The 16,920-nt window shown below is 41.4% G+C and overlaps 1 protein-coding gene across 1 annotated transcript in view; it reads right to left on the reverse strand.

Moving 5' to 3' along the window:
* PPARG (peroxisome proliferator activated receptor gamma) overlaps nt 1-16,920 on the reverse strand; it is a 57,883-nt gene that overhangs the window by 20,609 nt on the left and 20,354 nt on the right. The window contains exons 2-3 of the mRNA XM_054640038.2: nt 2,715-2,942; nt 60-229 (exon numbers count right to left, since the gene is read on the reverse strand). Of these exons, the coding sequence (XP_054496013.1) occupies nt 60-229; nt 2,715-2,934 (390 nt within the window). The 5' untranslated portion in view covers nt 2,935-2,942. The remainder of the gene's footprint in view (nt 1-59; nt 230-2,714; nt 2,943-16,920) is intronic.

The raw sequence follows: 16,920 nt of genomic DNA on the forward strand, positions 1-16,920 counted from the left end.
AAGTGATTTTTGAGATGAACACAGTAGCAGATGTTAATCCAAGTGATTTTGGAGCTCACCTTGCAGCCCTCGCAGGCGTGCACGCCGTAGTGGAAGCCCGAGGCTTTGTCGCCGCACACGCGGCACTCGATGGCCATCAGCGAGTTGGACGCCTCCTCGTGAGCTTTGCTGTACAGCTGCACCTTCTCTGAGAAATAGGGGGGGGAAGGAGGCTCCAGCTTGATGGCACCTGTGCACAGGGGAGAGGTGAGTGGTAAACTCCAGCTGAATTCATGGGGGAAGGGATGTCTTGGGAAGGCTGATCTACAACAGAGGCTGGGCAGAGTTACAGAATAAAGTGGGGATTTATTCAAAGCATCTCCTCCATGGATGCACCTTTGCACCCAAGATGAACCAAAATGGCCCCAAAATGCACAACCAGGCACGGGGTCTCTCACTTGGATCAGTTCTGCTCCATTTGCATCTTGGAGTTAACTGCCCAATTCCAGCTTTAGCCCCTGCAGTCCCACCCTGCTTGTTTTTCTCTCTCCAGCCCACATTTTTTATGCTTTTGTGGCTGAGATTTGGATCATTTGTCCTTGGTGCCCAGCTGGAGCAGGAATTGTTTTGTCTCCCTGCTCTGTGCACAGAGCTCACCATCCCCTGATGTGAAGCCCAGACCCACACACTAAAGCAGCCCAGAATGTGAAAAATACAAAAGCCAAAACCTGAGGCAGCAGCAGCAGTGAGGAATAAGCACAAGGCATGCCAGGGATGCTGGGCTGGGATGGCCAGGTCTGCCCCACAGCAAAGCCACAGCAGACCAGGGCTGCAGAAGGAGCTGCAGCTGCATTGCAGTGGCTGCAGAAGCTGGAAGGGGCAGGTGCTGCTGGACAAAGGTGTTACAGATCCAGCTCTCAGCTCTGGACTGTGCAAGGGTTTCAAGATGGATACTAAAAATTAATGTATGGAGAATTCAGGCTTTACTCAGTCTCCACCTGGTTTATTCCTTCAAGGTGTTGGAAACTCCTACAGGGAGATGGGCTGGAGTGTCTAATCTAGTTTAAAACATATTCAAGTGTCTGACAGAGCTGTATATTCAACAATACATTATTCAATAATAATATATTATTGTATATAATAATATTATATAACATTATATAATATATAGTATAATATTATATATAGTATATTATACTATATGTAATAATATAATGCATATTATATAATATTATTATAGAACATATACTATATATTATTATATAATATATATAATATTGTATTATAAGATAATACTGTGTATTATATAATACTATTATAATAATAATATACTATCTAGTATATATACCATATAGCATATTATTATATTATTCAATAAATATCCAATAATATATAATTCATATATATATATATATATATATATATATATATATATATATATATATATATATAATAAAATAAAATTATAAAATTATATCAGATATTTCCAGAAATTTAGCTCTCTCCTGGGGAAAACTGTTCAACTTTGGGTGCAGTTTAGAGATGAATTTTCTCTTCTGAAAATTTCTAATAAAGAGAGCAATTTTAATATAGAATGGTCTCAAACAAGTAAGTGTGATGTCTTTCAATCAATCATCACTGGTTATAGAAGAGAGCTGTGACATCTGAAAGTTACATTACATCAGGGATGATGTAACAGAGTATTAAAGAAGGCAAATATTTTTATTTTTCCTGATTGGCTATACTATACAAACTAGAAAGATTTATTCCTATATAAACAGGGAAGAAATTATCTAAGTAAAGATGAGGAGAATTTATGCCATCCAAACTCTGCTGCACTCCTTAAAAGTACTTGGCATTAAAGTGTAAAGAATATTTCTAGTTGAACAAAAGAAAAATAAATGACTGGTGGAAAAATGTCCATTCATTTATTACAGCAGCAGTGCAGAGACACACAGCTCCTGCTTCACTGTACCACATAAATTAAACACCACAATTTCCCCTGAAAGAGTTCTTGTACAGATGACTACAAAAAAAAATGAGGTCACATCTAAGTAGAAGTGCATCCTCAAAAGAGTTCCAGGCACAGCACAATCCTACTCTGAGCAGGAATGCAGTGACAATTTATTTAGGAATAGGTCACTTCCTTTCTTAAAAGGAAGTTAGGTGTAATTTTTCAGTGGATATTGTGGAAGACCAGCATGTTTCACAGCAGGTAATAAAAAAAAAAATAATCCAGGAGCTGTGATGGAGCTGGAACAATGCTGTGCCTCAGGTCTAGCCAAAATTTCTACTCCATCCCTTTCTGAGGCTGTTTGGAATTGAAAAGCTGCACATATTAATAATTCAGATTATGCTCTGCATGCTGGGCATTCTTCAACATTCAGGGAGTTTGTTCTGCACTGTGTGCACTGAGTTCAAAGGAAAAGCTCACACGAGGTGCAGGAGTAGGAGACAACAGAGGGGTTCATGTGCCTACTAAAATGTCATTTTGGACACTTTATGGTACCTCCCCTAAGCCCCAGCTGCTGCTCTGGCAGGGTGAAGGTCTGCTGGAGCATTTTCCCTTTTCTTGAAGGTCTGCTGGAGCATTTTCCCTTTTCCATCTGCCCTCAAGAGCATCTCTGCTGACACAGGAGATCTGAGTTCTAAATCCCTCTGCTGCTAGCACACGTTCCAGGGAATGAAGGAAACACTGACACGAGGGAAACACTTCAAAACAAGGCAGAGCTTACTTTGGCAATCCTGGAGCTTGATATCATATTTATAATCCAGGCCTGACTGGTCAGCTCTGGCAAGGGGGAGATCTTCATAGTGAGGGGAGGAAATGCTGGAGAAGTCGACGGTGGTGAAGGGCTTGATGTCAAAGGAATGTGTGTGATCATCCATGGCTGACAGATCCATGGGGCTGATTCCAAAATTCAGGGGCCAAAACGGCATTTCTGTGTCAACCATTGTAATCCCTGCAAACACCAACAAGAAAAGGACATTTTAGGATGTTTTTCTCCATTCTGTTCAGCCCCAAGCTGACCTCCAAGTGTCCCACGTTCATAGGCTCAAAATTAAAACTTTAACTACATCTCTCCATAGCATTCATGTCAACAAAATTAGAAGTCTTCCACAAATAATTCTCATTTTTGAAAATTCTCAGCACCATTCTTCCCAAGTGCCTGAAAATCTCAAGGGTTTTTATATTAAGAAAAAAACCCAAAGTAGCTGGCATAAAATAGTGGTGGTTTTCCTCCAAATCATGAGAAATATTTGAAAACTATGCTCATTTGAGTTTGCCAAAAAGTTTAATCCCAGTCTTGAACCCAAGGATCGAGGAAATGTAAGTTATGGCTTTTCAAATTCCATATATATTTATGCAAACCTTGAAAGCAGAAAACAAATAAGAAATTTCTATTTGCAAAAATCTCCTGCAAGTTGAGTGAATTTAGATTGAGATATGAAATATTTTTCCAAGTCCTCTTTTGACAAATAGCTGAACCAAAATCCTTTATTTAGATATACTTCAACTATGAAAAAGTTTGTAAGTTCCAGCAAGTGAACTGAAATCCTTGATTTAGATATATTTCAACTATAAAAAAGTTTGTAAGTTATAGCAAGTGAACTGAAATCCTTGATTTAGATATATTTCAACTATAAAAAAGTTTGGAAGTTACAGCAAGTGAACCAAAATCCTTGATTTAGATATATTTCAACTATAAAAAAGTTTGTAAGTTCCAGCAAGTGAACCAAAATCCTTGATTTAGACAGATTTCAACCATGAAGAAGTCTGTGAGTTACAGCAAGTGCAAAGGCTATTTTATAACCAGTGTCTGTGTTTAATTTTCCACTATTTATAAAAAGAACATTCTACCCTAAAAATAGAAGAGATGTTTCAGAACTAAAATAGCTTGGTCACTTTGGCTGTTTAATTTGGACTTTAAACCCAATCAAGTGAGTGGCCTTTAACCTCTAGATAACAGAAACTCTGATTTGATCTGCTTTGAATCAAAACTACTCTGTCCCACAGCCAGAAGTGCTGTTGCAAAATAAAGATATTGGAGCAGGGGTGCTCCAGAGTTTGGAGCTCTCTGTTCTTGACAGGTGATGAAGCCGTGCCTGCCCTCCCCACCAGCCCTGCTGAATGCCAGTGCCCAGAAATGGAGGCACTTTGCCTTCCCTCAGGAATGGCACCAGCACTCCTCCCACTTTCAGGGCTCCCAGCACAGTCCTGCAGTTGTTCTGCCTTGACCTTGACAAGGGAGCTTCTAAATTCTTAAATGTGAGAAGGGAGATTCTCACTGCAGTGGGCACACAGAGGTGCTGCTGCACCCCAGCCATGCCCAGTCCCACTGGATGGGATGTCAGGGATGTTCTCCTTAATGAAAGGAGGGAAACAACTGGATGTCAAATTGCCACAAATCCCTGGGGAAGATCCATGGCAGCTTGGCAGGGTACCTTGGTGTTGTGTGTTATCTCCCAAATGTCAAGTTTCAAGTGCAGGGCTCAAACCATGAGCTCTGCCCAGGGAATGGTGACATTCCCAAGGCTGCCAGAGCTCCAGGAGCTCCCAAGGCTGCCCAGAGTGTTGGGGTGGCTGGGCAGGACCAGGAGCTGCACTGGATGATCCTTGGGGGTCCCTCCAGCTCAGGAGATTCTCTGATTTGATGACATTTTCTGTCAGCACAAAGTGAAATCCCCGGCCATGAGCACTGGGAAATGTCTTCCTAAAACAGATTTCCCAACAAAACAATAAACCAGGACAGACTCCTTCTTAAGAGTCCATTTCTTGCAATGGCCAGACTCATCTTTAAAAAATACAGAAACCAAGAGACATTTTAAATTGGTTTATAGTCCTTTAGACAAGAGACATCAAGGGTTATTGCTCTGCCTCGTGGGTGGAGGATGCTACAGGCACAGCCCAGGTTCATCCCAGGAGCTCCCAGGTTGCTCTGTGGCCAAGGAATAACTGCAGGAAACCAAATCCTCACGAGGCAGGAGGACCCACAGGCACAGCTGCCCCTGCACAGCCACCTCCCTGCTCTGAGGCAGCTCCTGGAGAGCTTCAGCACCTGCTGAAAGGCAAGGACGAGCTGGGGCCACTCCATGAGGAGAAGTGGCCTCCATCACCTGCCCCTGATGCCACTGCAAAGTGAACAGTTTGACTGCACTCTCCATCAAAGCTCTGAAAAACATCCTGACAACCTGGAGACCTCAGCACTTTGTGTTTTCAAGTGAAAAAGCTCCAGTTTCAAACCCCTGTGGGCTGAACAGCAGTTTAGAGCTGAGCTGGGTTTCACTTCACTCAGCCCATGGCTGGGATGCTCTGGAGAAGGCCATGATGTGTAACATGAGTAATTCTGTGACACTCCTGCATCATTCCCACCCAGAGAGTGCAGGAATTTCCCTGGCTACAGATATCTCACAGCTTAGACAAACTCAGATAAGCAGGTGAGTCCAGAGGGCTGGCTTGGCACTCACAAGCTGCAAAATCTAAGAGCTTGTAGTAATTCCTTATCAGAAATCTCATTCCCCAGTCAGCACAGCCAAATCATTTCAGCAAAGTCGACCAAAAAATGCCAGAGTGGTTTTGTGGTAAAAGTATCTCCAGCCTAGAAGTGTGATGGGTTAGATTTTTGTGATGTTTTAGAAGGGACAAAATAAAATTAAATAATTAACGAGTAACCTGCTGTTTAAGCATCACTGCATAGAAGGGATTTGGGTTCATGTTCTTCCCCTGCCAGTTGTTTTTATCTCTGTGTCTGTCCAAATCACAGACATGCTCTGTATGCTGAGAGCAGAGGAAACACAAATGCCAAGATCACCCTGAAGAGAAAACCAGGGAATTGTGGCTGCACCTATCAGCCACTGCAGGTCACTGAGTAATTCTGCTTTATTCTACTCCTCTTTCTGCTGCAAGGTAATAAAATCTGGAGCCAGCAGCCATTTACAAATCTTCAGTCAAAAGCCCATAAACTCCACCCCTTGCAGAGGTTAACATCCCAGGACTCTCAAGATCCCACAGTAATTTTGTTCACAAGCAGTTCTGAATGATGAGAACTTCCAGGTTTGCTCAGGTTTTGGGTATAAAACACAAAGCATCTTGTTGCAGTTTTAAAGATCCAATCTTCACATATGATTTAAACAAATTATGGGTATCTTGTTCAATTTAACAAAATTTTCTATGACAAGAGAAACAATGAATTTTTATTTTCAGATGAATTTATATTAGAGATACTCAAATGAAGGAAAGATCTTCTGTGCTATTTTTATTCTTGCATTATTGAAAACCCAAATGTGAAGACTGTTCCTATGTTTAATGGTTATTTTACAAATACTTCTATTTTGCATGTAGCTTTACTTGATTTTTGCTGTGTACTTTGTCTTTTTTCCTCCCCAGGAAAGAGGAATGACAACATTTCCCTCTGGAAAAGAGAAAATCAACTAATTGTAGTCTGCTCATGGTTTTAAAACACCCAAAAACCAAGATTAAAAAATCCAATGGACAGGTCCAATGAACAGACTGGAGAACGCTTTTATAACTCACAGCTGCCTGGGTGACATCCAGGTAATAGATCTGTAAATATTTCTCTGATTTAGAAGATTCTCAAGTGCAAAAACCCTTCTCAGCCAGCAAGAGGCTGTGCAGAACAGCAGCAGAGACGTTATTTGGGAAGTCAGATTGAGGAGCTTGGACATGAAATCCTCCAAAAGAGCAGGAGTGAAAGAGATAATGCTGCTGAGATAACATTTAATTCTGAGATATGGAGCTTGCTGAGGGCCTTCACCCTGTTGAATTCCTGTGGAGCTGCTCAGGGCCATGTGCAGGGAACCCCTGAGCTCACCTGGCACAGCCAGCCCTGGTCACTGTGCTGCTGATAGGCACAAATCTCATCCCATCATCACCTCATCTCCTGCCTGATCTGCTCTCCAGCTCCTCAGACAGTTATTCCCTGCTAGGAGAACATAAAATCTAACAGAGGAGATTGCCATGGTATGAAAAACATCCTGGATCACGAGCTGCTCCTTACCATAAACACTACCTGTGCTCAGGTAACCTGAAGGGCCTGTTGTGCTGCATTCTAGACACGCTCTTTCCAGACAAAACTACCAAAATATCACCCTACAGGTATTTAATGAAGCAACCAGAACATCCCAACTGACGGGAGTTACAGAAAAGAAGAAGCCAAAAATAAATAGGTAAAGTCTGTCAGCTTTGAAGCATTATTAAAATCAAGGAAGGTATAATGGAATAATATGGGCAGGAATAAATATGGAGAAATTGATATCTGAACTAAATAATGCTATTTCTAGATAAGAAATACTGATTTATGGATCTGAAATACTCACGGGCTGGTAGGTCAGATTTAAAAGAAAAAAATCACTTCAAAATCATGGGTTTTCAAAATCCGTGGGTTTTTCTTAATGAAGACAAATTTTGTGGAACAGATTGGATTTCCTCTCCTGTATAAATGTGTCAGAGTTTGTCAAGTAAACTCATACACAAGTCCAGCAGAACCTAATGGGACTTTTTCCAATTAATTTCATTAAGGCAGCTCAGACTCTCTGTGAAATAATACCTACAAAAGTTGGTTAAGATCCCACAATCATCCTCAGCTTTTAGGAAAGATTTCGAGATGGTGAAGGGGCAGCTTGGTACCCCATAGATCCAATTTATTGATCCATTTGGAAGAATAACATCACATTTTATGTGTGCCTTGCAAAACCACATCTGCCCTAAGTAATGGCACCACATGCACTGAGCTGAAGACCTGCCCTGATGTCTCAGAGGAGAAGGGCTCTGGAAAGGGAGCAGACAGTCTTGTGATACCCCTCTGCATTCCCCTCCCAATAACTGAGTCCTCTTGTTGCCTCTGACACAGAAATTCTGTGTGGCAATGCTGGAGCAGCTCAATTCTGCCTTTTATCAGTGCTGCCCTCAGCTCCCAGTGAGGGGCTGTGAGCTTCAGGTTATTGAGAGAAAACCCCATCTTACTGCATTTGATTTTTGCTGGCCAAACCCCCTCAGATTCTTGCCTCAGTTCTGTGTTTTTCCAGTGAGAGAACATTACCTTCCCTCCCTCCCCTCCATTCCCTGGGCTGTCCACAGAACACCTCTCCTCTCAGCAGGTGGGGGTTACTCCACAGATTTTGAATATTCCTGTTTATGCCAGAGTATAGTGGAGCTCTAAGCTTTCAATCTTTAGGAGATATCTTCCTCAATGATGAAAATTGTGTATTTTTCACTAATAGCAACTGCCACTAAAATGGACTTTATCTAATAGACAATATTCGTATCAAGCAGAGATAATTCTGTTTTGGATTTACCAAACTCTGTGTATTTTTTTTTTTTTGTGTCCCAAACAATGACTCAAAGCTGTTGTCCATTGCTATTTCCCCCATTCCCGGCCGGCAGATTCCCGATTTTCCCCCGTTTCCCGGCACAGGAACCGAACCTCTCCGTGTCCTGTTGCTGCAGAGTCAGCAGAGGGAGCACAACGTAACTAAAAAAAAAAAACCTCTTTCCAAGAACTCCGCTGGCACAGCCAGTGATGCTCCTAAACAAACAAACAAGCACAAAGAGGGTGGAGAAAGAGCCTCGGTGGCTGATGCCCCCAATTCTGAGTTTGACAAAATCAGCGCTTTGCCAACTGCAGCAGGAAAAGCAAAGGAACAACAACCAAAAACCTATAAAGCCTTGCTTTAAAAAAACCCATTACAGAATATTTTACTATTTAAAAGGAGAGATAGAAAGGGTTTTTTTTTTGTTTGTTTGTTTTTATCCACGCACACTCAAAATACTGTTAGAATAAAACAAAAAATGTTTCAATGATGTGATGATGAACAAACACACTGAACAGCAATATTGATAGGATTAAAATAGTTATTCAAAGCAGTAATTTCCCAAAGAAATCACACATTAGAAACCACTATGGATGTGGGAAAAGGGTCCAGGCTACTGAGAGGATAAGTGCAGTTAAATTTTTGATTGGAAATTCAAAGGTTTTTGAAGCCACAGTGTTGCTCCCCTGCACCCAGCCTGGAGCCAGGCACACTCCTGGGGCAGCACTGCTTCACCAGACCTGGGAATTTCCTTTTCAAGCATGGATTTGTCAAAAACACTCACAGGAATGAAAACTGACCTCACTATGGGACAGAAGAAGCAAATTTTTATGGGTTTGTTTCAAATAAAGAACTGCAAACGAAAGTTCCCTGCACCTTAATTTTAGCTGTGAAAACGAAGAAAATACCCAGTGTCTCTAGCAAATGTTGGGTGTCAAAACAGCTCCATGATAAAAAGTAACTTAGTGAAAAATGAGTTCACAAATGACCAACAATGGCATTTTTTTGACATAGATGACTTTAAAAGCACTGCTGACTCCAAGCACAAGAGATGACATTTTCCTCTTCTTTCCTCAGGTCCAGCTCTGAAGCCATCTAAAAATGGCCCTAAAAAATTGACATGTCCACCAGAAAATCCCCAAAAGAATCCACACAGAGAATACACTTAGGAAAGGAGGGAATAAACACTCTGTAATCATTAAAAGCAGAGGAGGGTTCTGGAGCAAATGGCTTTGTCAGCCCAGGCCACACCTCAAGGGTTAATCACTGAGTAGGAGGGGCAGAGCTGAGGAAAGAAAGGCTCCTCTCCCACCCACTGTCCAACCTGCAGAACCAGCACAGGGCCCAGACTCTGGGAGCAAAAGGAAAAGCAGCAACCAGGGCTGAGAGGAATGTTCAAGGTGTGCCAGCAAACCCAGAAACACCTGCAAACACTGCTGGGGATGCTCATTGCTGCCCCATCTCCCATCTGACCAGTGCTGGATGGTCCAGAAATCAAACACTGCTGGGAATACTCATTGCTGCCCCATCTCCCATCTGACCAGTGCTGGGTGCCTCAGAAAACAAAAACCCTGCTGGGGATGTTCACTGCTGCCCCATCTCCCAGTTTGACCAGTGTTGGATGGTCCAGAAATCAAACATTGCTGGGGATGCTCAGTTCTGCCCCATCTCCCATTGACCAGTGCTGGATGGTCCAGAAAATAAACAAACAAACACTTCTGGGGATGCTCATTGTGCCCCATTTCCCTGTCTGATCAGTGCTGGGTGCCTCAGAAAACAAAAACACTGCTGGGGATGTTCAATTCTGCCCCATCTCCTCTCAGTTTGACCAGTGCTGGGTGCCTCAGAAAGCAAAAACACTGCTGGGGATGCTCATTGCTGCCCCATCTCCCAGTCTGACCAGTGCTGGATGGTCCAGAAATCAAACATTGCTGGGGATGCTCAGTTCTGCCCCATCTCCTCTCTGACCAGTGCTGGGTGCCTCAGAAAACAAAAACACTGCTGGGGATGTTCAATTCTGCCCCATCTCCTCTCTGACCAGTGCTGGGTGCCTCAGAAAACAAATCAAACACTGCTGGGGATGCTCATTGCTGCCCCATCTCCCAGTCTGACCAGTGCTGGATGGTCCAGAAATCAAACACTGCTGGGGATGCTCAGTTCTGCCCCATCTCCCATCTGACCAGTGCTGGATGGTCCAGAAATCAAACACTGCTGGGGGTGCTCAGTTCTGCCCCATCTCCCATCTGACCAGTGCTGGGTGCCTCAGAAATCAAACACTGCTGGGGATGCTCAGTTCTGCCCCATTTCCCAGTCTGACCAGTGCTGGGAGCTCAGAGAACAAACAAATCAAACACTGCTGGGGATGTTCAATTCTGCCCCATCTCCCAGTCTGACCAGTGCTGGGTGCCTCAGAAATCAAACACTGCTGGGGATGCTCAGTTCTGCCCCATCTCCCAGTTTGACCAGTGCTGGGTGCCTCAGAAATCCCAGTGGCTCAAGGGCTGCAGAGCCCCGTGCAGCCACATCCTTCAAAAAGCCAACTAAAAGGGAGGTAATCCATTCATCCTCTCAGCAAGGCTGCACAGTAAAACACCAGGAGAAACTGTATAAATCCAAACACTTGGAAAGGCCAAAAGAAAGCAACTCATAAATCAGTGGGAAATGTATTTTATTCCTATAGCTGAATTATAACTACAAGCTGTGCTCACTAAAAGCACAGTCCATAAAATTTACCACAACGTTTAAGAGGCAGTTGTTAATAGAAACAAGGAAGAAAAGCCCATTCAGGGAATAATAGAGCTGTTTAGTGTTAAATAAATTTTCTATTCCATGGAATTCACACAAAACAGCCTGGGTTACTTGGAATAGCAGCATTTTATACCCTTGCAGCAACATAAACCCTTGTAAATATAATTGCAAATGAGAAACAAGTTCAACAATGCCACAGGCTACTCAGATATGCTACAAATTCTCCCATCCTATTTTAATTTGTTAATGTAGGCTTTGTTGCATTCTGATACTGGATAGAGAGCCACGAAACTTCAGGTTATTCCAGGCTATGAAAGAAACTGATTGCAAGGCTGTGCTCAAGGAGCTTCAATAGAAATTGAGAATATTGGACAATGGGAAATTTCTGTATAAGAAATACTGATTTATGGATCTGAAAAACGGGCAGGCAGGTCAGATTTAACAGGAAAAACACTTCAAAGTCATGGAGAACTTAACTACAAATTCCTGGAAGTGACAGACCTGGGCTCCTGATGGTAAAATCTGACTACAAGAGAAATAAAATGTTCTACTGCAGTCACAGCACTGGCAGAACAGGGAGATGAGGAGATGATTTCTGTTAAATCAGATTCAAAGTTTGTGGGAAACATCCTCAAACTGTTCTTAGAAATCCCTGAGCAGAGAAATTGCACTTTCCTAGTTCCAGTCATGCTTTGTGAGTGATTCTGAAGAAAACTTCTCTTCCAATGCCTGCTGTTTGAAAATGTCTTCAAAATCTCTCCCACTCTTCAAAATAGAGATGATTATTTATTTTTTTTTTTGGGGGGGGGGAGGGAAATTACACCTCCAGGAGCATAAAAATGTGAAAAATAAGGTATCATCTGGTTGGTAATATAAAATCAGAATAAACCTCTGTAGGACTCCGAGGGGCAAGACCATAAATTGGCATTTACAATGTGCCTGAGCAGAAGTGAAATGTGGCTCCTGTTGGTTTTGAGGGATTGGAGGAGAGCAGGAACAAGCAGCACGTCCCTGCCTTGTGCTGGCAGTATTGTAAAAGTGCCTCATTATATAAAATGTGGGCGTTGCTCTCTATGAATCATTGTGATTTAAAATAGGATCCTGATAGACAGGCAATGAATCACTTTGGATTTTGTAATCAGCAAGGGCTGACTTCTTGGGAGAGCCCTTTGCCCCCTTTGGCAAGCAGCTGAGGGAAGGTCTGCTCCAGCCCTGGAGGTGCCTCACCAGGCTGAAGGAAGTCATTGATTCTAAAATATCCCCAAAAACGCCGTGTGGGACACAAGATAGCAGGGCTTTGTCAGCTGGAACAGCAGCACACCATTCAATTGATAAGAGTGTTAACATTCTCAGGCCTGTGCTTGGCTCCAAGGCTCAACATATTTTAATAATTTGGCATTTCTTTCGACTGGGCAGCCATATTGCTGGCTCTAAGAAAAGTTTGACCAACTACAAGGAATTAATAGAATTCCAAAAGATCATATTTGATGTTAAAAGTATTTTAAGAGCAAGTGACCCATCCAGAAGGTTCATCTGTATGAGTTGTGACTGTGCTTTCAGGAGTCAAATGTGCCTTGAACTCAACAGAAAGTTTTCCAGTTTTGACAGAAATTCAGTGTTTGGCTCAAAATGGAGCAAAACGCTCATTTTGAATATTGCATTGGTGCTAATGGCATCCAAACACCTGCCTAGAGTTCAACTCTTTTAAAACCACACTTTTTGGCTAAGAAAGGACTCCTTTGGCCAAGATACATGATTAAATTCCATCTCCTACACACAGATAAATCCATGTGTGTCGTAACACACATCCATCAGAAATGAGGGGCTCATAAAATGCTCTATTTCCTGTGTGAAACGACTGCTGCAGTGGCAAGGCTGTGCCCAGAGTTAATAACACAAACTCCCAGCACCACCAAGTCCCAGCCAGCAGCCTGCTGATGGTTCAACAGGGAACAGCTCTGTCTGAAGCTTCAAAAGCAGCACAAAAACGTTCATTGAATTTATGCTGTGCTCACACATGGTGTGCTGTATGAAAATGTGATTTTCCAGCATTTCAGGTGGTGTGGCAGAGCACAAACCTGTGTGGGCACCACAGTTATTGACAGGACAATCTGCTGCTCCAGAGCTTATCTGCTCTCATCAGGGCATTATCAACATGTCTCTTAATGCAGTTTATTTATTAATAATAGACTCCATTCTCTGGAAATGGTGCTTGGCCAATAATTAACAGCTGAGGTATCAATTGAGGATGGAATCTTCAATGGTTGTAGTCCCTTCTGGAATTCAGAACACAAAGTTTGCACTTGTTTTTGAAATGTTAATAACTTTCATAGTAAATGTTACGTGCACCATACCCAGTTCATCTTCTCCTTTTAAAACACTGTAGATGTGATGAATTTGATACTCACCCTGAAGAATTTTTGTAATTTTAATACTGAACTAACCACATCAAGTTTTCTCAGTCCATGTTCTAGTAATAGGGAATTTAGGGATGCAGAATTCTGTTGGGAAGAAGCCTGGGATTATTTTCTCTCCTCAGACTCTGTCATGTCAGTGCTTTTTAATGTTCACAAGACAGTAAACTTCAGTATTGTTTCCAAGAGATGAGCTAATAAGGCACACAACTGGACTGGGGTGAAATACACTTATTAATATCCTAAATGCAGTTCCCTGCCATGGCAGAATACTGAATACTCCCACAGGAAGAGGAGGAGGAGGAGGAGGAGGAAAAAAATGCCACATGAATTTAAACTCATTCCTTGAATTAAATCCCACTTTTAAAGTTTTTCCTGGAAGTTAAACACACTGCAAATAATCCATAAAAAAGCATCTCTCTCATTGGGATGAGTCATTTCCATCACATTCTCATCTTCCCAGCACTAAAAATGCAAAATTATTTGAATACAGCAAGACTGGAGGGAGGGCCCACGTGATTTGACTGAGTTTTGGCAAAATATTTAATCTGTTGGACAATCACCAAGTTGTAAAAGTGAAAAAGCACCATGTTGCAAAACTCATTCATGAACGTAAACATGCTGAGCATTTCTGCATTAAACACAAGGAGCTCAGAGAAACAGCAAACACACTTTCCTCTCTAGAATTCTGTAGAATTTCTGTACATCCAGTGTAAAATAATATTGCTCTGTGTGCCTCTGCAGCCACTGGCATGGCAGGATAATTCCAACCCACCAAACCCTGAGAAAGCAGATAAATAGCAGCAAAGAGGGCTGAGCAGTCACCACTCTCCTCTTTTAGCTGTCCCCAAATTCCCCATCTCACACACAAATCACAAATCATACACTACAATTTTGCCCACAGACTCTGGGAGATTTGATAACTGGATTGGTTTGTTTTGAATTTATTGGGGATCATCAGATTTTGTTTTTTACACAGAGTTATTGAAGGGTATTTTCATTAGGGGTCAAATTCTTCAAGCACATTTTCCTAAGCTTGGAAGGGAAGCAGAGGTGACATCCCAAGATTATTCTGACAAGATAAACTAAAAAGGACCCCCAAAATTGACTATATCCAACAGCAGGCTTTCTACCCTACCCTGAGTAGGGTTAAATAATGTATTAATAAATACACATGATAAATAATGTAATAATTCATTACAATTAAATAATGTCATAATAAACACACGTGAACTTTTGCACGCCTATCATCTGTTGCACAAATGGATCCCTTTCATCTTTTAAATGAGAAAAAAAATAAAAATAAAATTAACCTTCTCAACTGTACAGACTGCAAAGCATCCAACCTGCTCAGCCACTTTCCAGCAGCAGAGCAATCCCTTGTCACCTGACTCCTGTACTTTTGACCCTCCAAAAATTTCCCAGCTGAAGCATGTTGACATGTTTTCACATGTGATTCAAGAGTGATTGCTCTCAATAGTGCTGGATGCTTATCACAGGTTGAGATCAATGTTCTTGGCCTCCCATGTGCTCCCTCTTTCTGAATTGTAATTTTTCCAGGCAGCTTTCAGGCTCTCCTGAAGTCAAGGTGGCTTCAGGCTGGGACTGTGGGCTCGGGGCACGGGTGGCTGAGCTGCTGTAACTGCAATTGCAACACTCTCAGGAGCATTTCATGAGCAGCAGGAAATTAATCTGCACTTCTGCTCCAGATTTAAGTTACCTTGAACAGTTTTCACTTGTGACTCTTCTGCTGGACTACAAGCTTCAAGAGAATCTTCTCCGTTCTTTTTTTTTGGGGGGGTCAGTATAAAATACAATATTAAGTAATGTTGTGCTCAGTTTTTATTCCAGAAAAAAAAATAGGTGGGGAATTTCTGAAGGAAATTAAGCATTGAGAATTGGTATTAGAAATATTAATTTTAAAGCCTGTGTTTGACTAAATAATAGCAAACTGAGAGAAAGAATGCTAAAGCATCTACTATAAAAACTGGGAATTAAGTTAGCACAAAACAACCTCCTTTTGTATTTCTAACTTTCAGCAAAAAAGAGAGGAATTTCATTAGGATTTTTCTGTTTTACATACTTCAGAAAAGCTTTGTGCAAACTGGTAGCTGAAACTACAGCAACAACTGAGCAGAGGGAAAAAAATCCCAAATACCCTTAGATCCAGCACCCAGGATCTGAGTTACTCTGAAATAATGATACCAGAAAGCTCCAGAACAGAACTGCTTCATCTTGAGCTCTAAACTAAATAATTATCATTAATATTATAATATTAATACTGTAATTTTATAATTTATAATATTGGTTAATATTGTAAGTTTATAGCCAACAGCTTCCCTACCAAACTCCAAGTAGTTCTGGATGTCACTTTATACATTGGGCAAATCAAATTATTCTCAGTGATGTAATTTTCCTTCCTCCCATTTGAAATTAATAAACTCAACCCCCTTTAGCACTCAAAATCAAAATACCACAGTCCATGGCTCAGACAGGGGATTATCAGCTCACTTTAGGTGATAATTGAAGAAGGAGACCTGAATTCTCCTGCCACCCCCCTCACAGTTTTCTGATAAAAGCTCCCCTGCAACACAGCCCAGAATTGATGGAAATACTGAATTCTTTTCAAAATGTACTTTTTAAGGGAAAAATCCTCAAGACACCATTCCCTTCAGAACACAGAAGGAACTTACTGAAAACACAGTGGGGAAGTGCTGTCTGAACCTGAACTAAGAGATGAATATTCCCCCTGCAGCCCTTTTATAACAATAAAAAAGACAAAATATTTGTGGGGAAAGAACACGATTTCATCTTATATTTAATTTCAAAATCGTTAATGCACTTCAAAAAGAACTTAAATATAACCTGCATAATGATACATTAATGGGAAATTCTACAAAGCCCTGACTTGGTTACAGTTTCAAAAACCTGCTGTATTTTCTAATAAAGTATCTGGCATGGTTTAGATTTTATAATGTGTCTGAAAACTAAAAGGAAGGCATTTCTTTGATCTTATTTTCTGTTGGGTTATTCTTCCTCTGTGTTATTAATATCCCAAGAATATATCTGATGTGATTTGTTCCTACTTTTGTCAACCTATTTGGAAGTAAAATTTTTCCAATATCCCTGTTGGAATTGGAAGGAAGGGAAGGAAGGAAGGAAGGAAGGAAGGAAGGAAGGAAGGAAGGAAGGAAGGAAGGAAGGAAGGAAGGAAGGAACATTTTCACCTGCCAAGGTGTGGAAGATGATTCCACACTCGTGAGCTGCTTGTCACTCCTGTGAGTGTCCCTCATCCCCAAAGCAGGGGCTGTTTGTATTCATATTTGTTTAAATATATGTTAAATAAGTGTTTAAAGAAATAAAATAAATATCTATGAATAAATTTCTTTCTTTTCCAAAGAAATAAATATAAAATAATATCTATAATAAAGAAACAAGTTAACTATCT

Source organism: Agelaius phoeniceus, chromosome 11, assembly GCF_051311805.1.
Source record: "Agelaius phoeniceus isolate bAgePho1 chromosome 11, bAgePho1.hap1, whole genome shotgun sequence".
Lineage (NCBI taxonomy): Eukaryota > Metazoa > Chordata > Aves > Passeriformes > Icteridae > Agelaius > Agelaius phoeniceus.